The sequence below is a fragment of the Orycteropus afer genome, unplaced genomic scaffold, assembly GCF_000298275.1.
Source record: "Orycteropus afer afer isolate SDZICR_OR568_19922 unplaced genomic scaffold, OryAfe1.0 scaffold00064, whole genome shotgun sequence".
NCBI classification, from domain to species: Eukaryota; Metazoa; Chordata; class Mammalia; order Tubulidentata; family Orycteropodidae; genus Orycteropus; species Orycteropus afer.
The window spans coordinates 7,098,909-7,108,892 of NW_006921651.1; the positions used below are offsets into that span (position 1 = coordinate 7,098,909).

Consider the following 9,984-nt stretch of genomic DNA (forward strand, 5'->3'; position numbering starts at 1 on the left):
AAGATTATCTTCTGTGTCTGTGTTAATTGGTTTCCCTTTTCTTTGTTGAAGAGGGTCTGTGCAATCCTTCTGCCTAGTCCGCCATCTTGCCCCGCCCCCATTTGCAACTTTTGTGTAAAATCGAAAACTATTCCAAAATAAAAATTTATAAAAATAATACAAAAAAATCCTGAACCCTTCCTCAAGAGTTTCTGAGTCAGTGGGTCTAGGATGGAGTGTAGGAATCTGCATTTTTGAAAATGATGTTGAAACTTTTTGAGGAACCTCTAAACTGCTTTCCACAGTGGCTGCACTATTTCACATTCCCACCAGCAATGGACACACCGAAATGAAAGCAGATCCGCTGCCATCAAGTCGATTCTGACTCCTAGTAACCCAATAGGACAGAGTAGAACTGGCCCATAGCATTTCTAGGGAGCTCTGGTGGCGTGGTGCCTAAGGCACTTGACTGCTAACCAGAAGGCTGGAGGTTCAAACCCACCAGCCACTCCTCAGAAGGAAGGTTGGGCAATCTACTATCTGTAGTGATACTGCCTTGGAAACCCAAGGAGGGGTCTCTATGAGTGGGATCCGACTCCACAGCAGTGTGTTCGTTATAGGGTTTCTAAGGGTGTACTCTTGACAGAGGCAGACTTTCACATCTTTTTCCCATGAGTGACTGGTGGGGGTTGAACCACCAACCTTTCGGTTAGCAGCAGAACACTTGATCACTACATACCAAGGCTCCTATTGCAATGGACAAGGGTTACAATTTCTCCAAATCCCTGACAACACTTGATATTTTCTACTTTTTCCTGGTAATAGCCATTCTAGTAGGGGAGGTGGCAGCTCATTGTGGTTTTAATGTGCATTTTCTCTAATGAGTAATGATGTGCATCTTTTCATGGGCTCTTCTGCTATTTGTTATCTTTTGCTTTTTGTATATCTTCTTCAGAGACCCATCTATTCAAATTTTTTGCCCATTTTTGGACTGTGTTGTCTTTTTATTGTTGACTTGTAAGAGTTCGTTATTTATCTTGGATAGTAAACCCTTATCAGATATATGGTTCCCAAATATTTTCTACCACTCTGCAGGTTGTCTTATTGCTTTCTTGATAAGGTGCTTTGATGCACAAACATTTTTAATTTTGATGAAGCCCAGTTCATCTGTTTCCCTTTGATGCATTTGGTGTCATTTCTAAGTCTCCATTGTCAAACACAGGGTCTTGAAGCTTTACCCTTTTGTTTTCATCTAAGAGTTTGGTGGTTTTAGGTCACTGATCCATCTTGAGTTAATTTCTGTAAATGGTATGAGGGATGGGTACAATGTCCTTTTTTTGCACATGCAATCAGTTATTCCAGCACCATTTTCTTTTCCCATTGAATGGACTTGGCACCGTTGTTCTAAAGTCATAGATGTGTGAGTTTCTTTCTGGGATATCAATTCTATTCCATTGGCCTACATGTCCATCCTTATACTTGTACCACACTCTTTTGATTATTATGGCTTTATCTTATGTTTTAAAATCAGGATGTATGAACCTCCTACTTGCTCTTATTTTTCAAGATTGTTTTGTTTACTTGTAGCCCCTTGCAATTTCATATGAATTTGAGGATGAAGCTGCATTTTTAACAAATGTTCTAAGTGATTATTTTGATCAGGCAGGTTTGGTAAACAATGTCATACTGGATCTATATATAAGGTTAAAAAATAAGTACCATAGAAACATTTAATGTACCCTGTCTGATTTCATTATTAAAGGGGGGAAAAAAGTGAAAATAAGCTGGAGGAGGAGGGTAGTTAGGTGTGCACTAAACACTAAGAGATACATTTAGACTCTGCAGAGAACTCAAGAGTATATATAGATGGAATTCGATTATACGAATTACTTTCCCAAATAAAATGTATTTAATGTTTGCACCAATAGTTCTAACCTGTGAACATATAAATAGGAGAAATATTTCCTATTAGTTCTAAGGGGATCAACTTAGATGCCTGTTTTCTTCTTGGAAAATCTCCAAGAAATAAAGTATCTTTACAATCAAACTCCTGACCTCTCCAAGTTCCAAATAATATTGAGCATTGTCAGCCTGCCCTTAACATGTCAAGACACTTTGGGAACCACTCAAGAATTTTCACCCTCCTTCAAGGATGTGCTGCTGCTTGCCAGGATCTGGTGATGCTGAAGGAATCATGCTCACCCTGTTCACGGGTTCACCTCCCAGGATGTGAGCTTTCCATTTCTCTCATCACAGCTTTGTTTGCTTTTACCTAAAAAATTCCCAACTCTTCTCCCTCTAACCTCTGCTTTTTTTACCATCCTAAAAAGAATAGTATTTCTATGGGCAATCTCACATCTATTCTCAGGGAAGAAAATAGAGAACATCCAAGTCACCTGTGCTAGCATGGTACCTGAGTTACAAAATGCTCAAAAATCTCATTTTACTGCTACAGTAACTCTGTGAAATAGGTTGCATTTTACCCATTGTCAATGCAAAGAAAATGAGATATTCCTCAGTAACATCAAGTCACTTTGCACAGCTCGTAGCTGGCAGAGAGAGCCTAGGAACACAGCTCTCTAACTCCAAGTCATGCTTCTCCTCTCTACTTAAATAACATGACAGCAGTGTGTGGCCAGAGTGAACTTCACATCCTCTGGCCAGACCAGCCTTGCTGTGGCTAAGGTCAAAAGTACAGAACCACAAAGCACACATTTGGGTAACAATCCAGCAGTAGCCTTACCTGTTGGAGATAATCCAAGAAAAGACACATTTCTGGTTGGTGTCAATCCTCACCTCACTGAGTTTTAGAAATCGCTGCTGGTGCCCTAAGGCACGAATAACAGGCAAACCTGATACAGTCTCACTGAAGTGAGAGTAGATTGGGGACCTGGTGACAGAGTCCAGACGTCTCAGCTGGCGGGAAGTAGCCACATAAAATGTCTGGTCACAAAAGGTAAAGAGTCAATTAGTCACATAATTATGTTGCATGTTGTAAAAGGCTGCTGATCACAGCTCTACCTCTTCCTGGCCATGACCTAATGTTCTTCACCTTGATGGCCACAGCTGACATCTAAATGGGACAGAAGCCTCCAATCTCATCCATGGCCAGAGGAATGGGGAGAGAGGCTGAGAGGAGGAGAATAATGGGGATACCTAGGGATGATGGGGAACATTTGAGGAGACTATACTTGGGGAACTGGGGAGACTATATATTTCCAAGGCACTCTGGTAGCATAGTGCCTAAGGCATTTGACTGCTAAGCAGAAGGCTGGCGGTTCCAACCCACCAGCCACTCCTCGGAAGGATGTCTGGGCAATCTATTTCCATAGAGATATTGCCTTGGAAACCCAAGGAGGGGTCGCTATGAGTCAGGATGGACTCAATGGCAGTGAGTTTGGTTTTTTGATACATTTCCAAACCAGTGAGGAGCTTGGCCACATTCTCCCTGAGGATCTACATATACTCCTCAAATGAGAGCTTCTGTACTGGTTAGAGAAGTAGACTCCACAAGGGTTCTGGAGAAGCATCTGGAACCAGAGAAGTGTGGAAAGTGGTGATAGGGTGTGTGTGTGAGGGGGATGACCAGAGAAAGGTACCCTGAGGTTTGGGTGAAAATTGAAGAAGACTCGGTTAAGTGACAAAAACTGCCTCAGAGATGTGTGAAGGAAAGGATAGTCTTGAGGGGGCTAGGGTGGAATGTTTAGTCTAAGAACTAGAACTGGATGTAAGAGACTGAGCAGGCAGAATCTCTGAGATATGAGGCATAAGGGTGAACTACAGTTGGGTTAGGAGCTCTGGTGGTGTAGTGCCTAAGGCACTTGACTGCTAACCAGAAGGCTGGTGGTTCAAACCCACTAGCTACTCCTCAGAAGGAAGATGGGGCAATCTACTTCCATAGTGATACTGCCTTGGAAACAAAAGGGAGGGTCACTATGAGTCGGGGTCAACTCGACGGCACACAACAACAACAACAACACAGTTGGGTTAACAGCACTAGTAGATTTTGTGGAATTTGTTGAAACCAGGGAAGGGCTGGGCATTTGAGAGTCAGAATACAAAATGTTATACTTGGAAGTTTCTTCAAATATCTCCTTCCTTGTTGGTTTGTTAATAATAGTCAAAAGGCTGTTACCATCAGTGTACCTGAAGAACTCAACACACATACCATGAGGTGCCATCTTCCCACAGGCCATGGGCTGCCCCGTGCCTGCAAGGTCTTTGGGCTTGTTTTTCTCTGGCGAATATGGCATCACAAAGGCAACTAGTGGGACAAGAGTCCCCTGAAACTTCCCTAACCTCCTTGTCAGTTTTTAGTACGGACATGGAGTCCCTTCTACTTGCTCTCGCTTTTCTGTGAGACTTGGCTCTCGAACTACCTGTGCCCTCAAGAACATACTGGAATTTGCCTAATGCATCCACAGACATCCCAGTGAGACTAGAACTCCCCTGAAGTTAAAAGACATCTAGCTTCTGCTAAGAGACAACTCCAAGCAGAAATGCCTGTTTCAAGGCCAATTGAGGAAGCAGTCATGTGACAAGTCTTCTAGCAGCAACCAACACCTAACCATTTTGGAGATTCTCATGGAGTTTTAAAACTTTGTCCAGGGCCACCTTCAAAGTAGTCTCAGATCCAAACATAAATCAGTTCCACCTGTAGTATCTCCAGCTGCTGGGGGCAGCAGGGAAGGTGATATTTTCTATGAACTGTACATGAATCAACACTGACGTTCCAGCTTCAGCCAGTGGTCAGTGGACTCCTTGGTATGTAAGAGTGATTAAGTAGCCAAGGTTCTGGAGAGGAGTGAGTGATAGGCAAAAGAGCAGATTTTTAGGAAGAAGCCTGGGCTTTTATAAGGAGAGTGGAAGGAAGACTTAGTCATTTTCAAACCTACCTGAACAGACACATAGATGATGGAGAGAGGAATGATGATGACGATGAAGACTGGGGTGGCTACGCAGATCATGACAAGGGTGCTGATTATCCCTAGAAAGCACAGAATCCAGCTGCGCAAGGTGGAAGGGATGGTTTCATCTACTGTGGAAATATCCTAGGAAGACACAGGGGAGATGGTGTACCAATGAATTCCAAAGACGTTTTATGTCTTCCCGATTCCAGAAGGTCCTCTCTGTTCCCAGTGACTCCCTCATTCAATCGTTTCATGCTATTCATTTGCACTATACTGTACTGCTCACCAATAATCAATTTCATTTTTATAATTTTCTATAATTTTGTCACCATTCTAAATCCTTCCAAACAGATATGGCAATCATCCTTCACCTTTTTCAATTGACTTGGCAAAAGTTTTCACTCTTCTCAGTGAAATTCCTCTTTGTCAAATTTATTAAATTGTTAATAACCACTGTAATCTAATAAAAGAGTCTGGTGGCATAGTGCCTAAGACATTTGACTGCGAACCAGAAGGCTTGCAGTTCAAACCCACCAGCCACTCCTCAGAAGGAAGGTTGGGCAATCTACTTCCTTAGTAATACCACCTCGGAAACCCAAGGAGGTGTCGCTATGAGTTGGATCCAACTTCACATCAGTGAGTTTGGTTTGGTTTTTAAGCTAATAGACCCTTACAGGTAAATCTTCTCCCATAATGAAGCCAGTTCAGTTATCCTAACTTCACTGGGTATCTAGCATACAGCCTGGCACATAACAGGCATTCAGAAAATATTTGTTTGGAGGCTCTAGTAAACAAGCCCTGTCACCCATCCTTGAGTGAAGAACCATCCTATACCTAGAAAGTTGTTCCCTTTGCCAGACATAGGAGCTTCAAGGAGAAAGGGATGTAAGGTTTAAATGTGATCCCTGCCTGGACATTGTTCTAACCAATGAACCCAGAGGTGACAGATGGGTCTCATTGCCATATCACCTTCTTGCCACATTGAATAAATGAGTAAATGAGCAAATGGATGAATGGGTCCATGGTTGATTGGGAACATGCTCAAGAAGCCTGGTTTATGTTTTGTATGGTTCTTGCCTAGATTTCTGAAAGGATTATGTTGATTCTAGGACCAATAATATATGGGTACCAAGGTGAGTCCAAATGATCTCTGGAGGGCTCCTGACTGGGTCAGGGACAACAGCCTCCTGAAAGAACATGAATCATGGATGATTCGGGGATAAGTTTAATCCATCTTCCCAGAGTCACATCAAAATGCAAATAAATAACTCTGTGTTGAAGGTTGGCAGAAGTTATCAGTCTTACCCAGATTGCTTTCAATCCTAATATGGCACAGATTCTCCATCTTTCTTTCCTTCACCCTTTCCTCAACCTCCTCTTAAGGGCCTTGATGGTTAGGCTTATATGTCAATTTGGAAGCTCTGGTGGCGTAGTGCCTAAGATATTTGACTGCTAACCAGAAGGTTGGAGGTTCAAACCTATCAGCCACTCCGCAGAAGGAAGACTGGGCAATCTACTTCCCTAAAGATTTACCATCTCAGAAATCCAAAGGGGTTACTTTGAGTCAGAATTGACTTGATGGCAGTGAGTTTGATTTTTTTTTTTTTAATTACCTACCAAACTACATACAAGTTGAGTGACCCCATGTGTGTCAGACAAGAACTATGCTCTAAAGGGTTTTCAATTTCTGATTTTTTGGCAGTAGATTGCCAGGTCTTTCTTCTGAGATGCCTCTGAGTGGACTAGAACTTACAGCCTTCAGTATAATAGCTGAGTATGTTAACCATCAGCACCACCCAGAAGGTCCTAGTTATTTAATTAAACACTAATCTAGGTGCTGCTGTAAAGGTAGTTAACATCTACAATCAGTGACTTTGAATAAAGGAACTTATCTTAGATAATGTAAGTGGGCCTCATTCTATCAGTTGAAGGCCTTATGAGCAAAAACAGATTTCCTGGGAAAGAAATTCTGCCTTGACTACATCAACTCCTGCCTTAGTTTCTAGATTGCCAATCTGCTCCACAATCCAGTTCCTTAAAATCTCAAAATCTCTCTCTGTCTCTCTCTCTTCCTAAGAGAAGATTCTTAGGGAGAAGCCTGGGCTTTTATAAGAAGAGAAAGGATTTTTTTTTTCCCCTGGAGAATCCTAACTGATACAGGGTTCAACCATCAGTCTAGAGGACCCTAGATCAAACTCCATTTTATAGGCTTGAGCCACCTCTCCACAAAAATCGCTATTTATTGATGAGAGTTTCCTTTTTCATGGGGTACAAAAGCAGTTAGCAAAGTATGATTGTTGCCTATTGTCCTAAGTAATTCACAATAACACCTAGGACACTTGACTGCTAACCAGAAGGCTGGCGGTTCAAACCACCAGCCACTCCTCGGAAAGAAGATGAGGCAATCTACTTCTGTAGTGATACTGCCTTGGAAACCCAAGGAGGGGTCACTATGAGTTGGGTCCAACTCGACAGCATATAACAACAACAACAACATTCTCTTTTCTAGAAGATCAATGATATATATTACAACATGGGAAAAGTGCATGCAATTTTTGTAAAATTCCTATGAGAAATATCTTCATCTAAAACTGTGTGTTTTTAAGGTCCCTGGGTGGCACGGAGGGTCTGCACTTGGCTAGTAACCCAAAGCTTGCCTGTTTGAACACACCCAGCAGTACCATGGGAGATCCAGACCTGATGAGCAGCTTCTATTAAGATTACAGCCAATCCGACCCCGTAGCATCCGGAGTCTCTCAGAATGAATACATAAACAAACAAACATCTCAAAAAAAAAATTGTGTGCTTCTGGGTTCTATTAAAGAGCAGAGAGTTCACTGAACTCATCTCCAATGATGCCCACTGTTTCTTCCCTAAGGAAAGATGATAAACCAGGACTAGTCAGCTTCCCACTTTTGAAGCAGTTACTATGACCCCAGAACCTGACTGTGGGCTGTGGACTGTGGAGCATGGATTAACCTTTATGAGTCTGACTCAAGACCAAAGAAATATTAGGGCCCAGAGCTTCTCACACATTTAAATTATATCTGTATACACACAGACCTCCTCCCCCTAAGCAGAGGGCTGAAAACTGTGTTAATGACAGCCGAATATTGCTCAGAATCACCTGGTCTCCTCTTCTGTTCCTGAAATTTACATCTCAGACACTTTGAGAGTCAGTCAACGTGGAAGACAGCTGTCTAAGATTGTAATGTATATATTACAGTTCCCCAGTGTCTAGAACAGTACTTGGCTCATAGAAGGTGCTCAATCAATGTTGTTGAGTGAACGAATGAATGCCAAGGCTTCTAGGATCTACAGCAGATGGGGACAATGCTTTACAACCTTGTTAAAATTGTAATGACTGCCTTCCATGGGCCAGATCTAAGAGTAGAGGCAAAGACTAATCAAAGGGCTTTCCTTTTATTCACTGTCACAGGTAAAACCAAAAAACCAAACTCACTGCCATTGAGTCGTTTCCAACTCATAGTGACCCCCATTGGGTTTCTGAGGCTGTAAATCTTTACAGAAGTAGATTGCCCTGTTTTCCTTCAATGGAGCAGCTGGTGGGTTTGAACCACTGACCTTCCAGTTAGCAGTCAAGAGCCTTATCCACTATGACAATGCTTTTACTTACATTTTTCCCTCAGCAGAATAATCCTTATTATCTTTCTTTCACAGCCACTCTCCTATGCCCTACTCCTGAAATATTCTTAGCTAATTTCTAAGATTTAACTCAAATCTCATCTTTTTTGTATTGTCCTGCCCTCAGTCACCAGGCTGAGTTAGTGTTTATTTTCTATGTCACTCCTTTGTGCTCCCAGAATACCCTTGTACATGCCATCGATATTGGTTTTTACCATATTCCATCATAATCTTTTATTTCCTTGGCTGCCTCTCTCATTAGACTGGGAGCTCCTTAAAGGGCCAGAGCTATTCATCTCTCTATCCCCAGGACCCTGAAGGCCTCACAGGAGGTACATAAGAAATGTTTACTTGCTGAGTGGACAAAAGAACTGGAACTGCATAGTGTGGTTTAGAGGGACATTAGAATTCCTTCCTCCCTGTCAGAAATAGAACGATTCTCGGGACATACACACACCAGCTTCTAGCCTTTGAGATACTTACACCAGCAAACCTGTTCACAATCCGGCCTATGGGTGTTGTGTCAAAAAAACTCATGGGTGCTCGAAGGATATTGTTCAGCAGTTGCTTGTGCAGGGTGTTTGAGGCATGGATGCTACCATAGACAGACCAGAGGTTTGCTTTGAGTATAAATATACCTAAAAATGGAACCAGTTTTGTTAGCACCATGTACAGGGATCCTTGAAGCCTTGTGCCAAGGACATAATGGCAAATGTTTGTCCAAGTCCAGGAAAAATACAGGGCTTAGACACATTCTATAAGAGAGGCAGTGGTAAGTACTATCAGGAGCATATGCACTCATTGAAATAATCACACAGATGAGATCAAGAAGGCAGCATTTGCCCAGGGATAGAGCTAGGAAGGTGGGAGGAGATGGGAAAGAAGAATGAAGGGAAGGGGTGGGCACAGGGAGGAAGTGGTAAGAATGTTGTTATAGCGTGGGGGTTGTAGTATATGTCACAAAACAGAATGTGTATGGATTGTTGAATGGAAAAAAATTTGCTCTGTAAACTAACCCAATATCACACACACACACACAAGATTTATCAAGCTATAAAAATACATGAAGGCTAAGTGCATATTGTTAAGTGAAAAAAGTTAGTTGAAAAGGCTACATATTGTGTGATTCCAGCTACATGACATTCTGGAAAAGGCAAAACTATAGAGACAGTAAAAAAATCACTGGTGGCGAGGAATGGATACACAAACTGGTACATACACACCATGGGATACTATGCAACCCTAAAGAATAATGTAGAATCTGCAAAACACCACATAATGTGGATGAATTTGGAGGACATTATGCTGAGTGAAAAAAGTCAATCACAGAAGGACAAATATTGTATTAGTCCACTATTGTAAAAGGTCAAGGAAAAGTTTATACATGGAAGGAAATTTTCGTTGTTGGTAACCAGGGATGGGAGGAGAAGGGAGGGGAACATGCTTAGAT

The 9,984-nt window shown here is 42.0% G+C and overlaps 1 protein-coding gene across 1 annotated transcript in view; it reads right to left on the reverse strand.

Annotated features, from left to right (window-relative positions):
• Positions 1-9,984, reverse strand: part of ABCC2 (ATP binding cassette subfamily C member 2) — a 91,931-nt gene that overhangs the window by 17,049 nt on the left and 64,898 nt on the right. The window contains exons 23-25 of the mRNA XM_007939966.2: positions 9,018-9,172; positions 4,875-5,030; positions 2,723-2,922 (exon numbers count right to left, since the gene is read on the reverse strand). Of these exons, the coding sequence (XP_007938157.2) occupies positions 2,723-2,922; positions 4,875-5,030; positions 9,018-9,172 (511 nt within the window). The remainder of the gene's footprint in view (positions 1-2,722; positions 2,923-4,874; positions 5,031-9,017; positions 9,173-9,984) is intronic.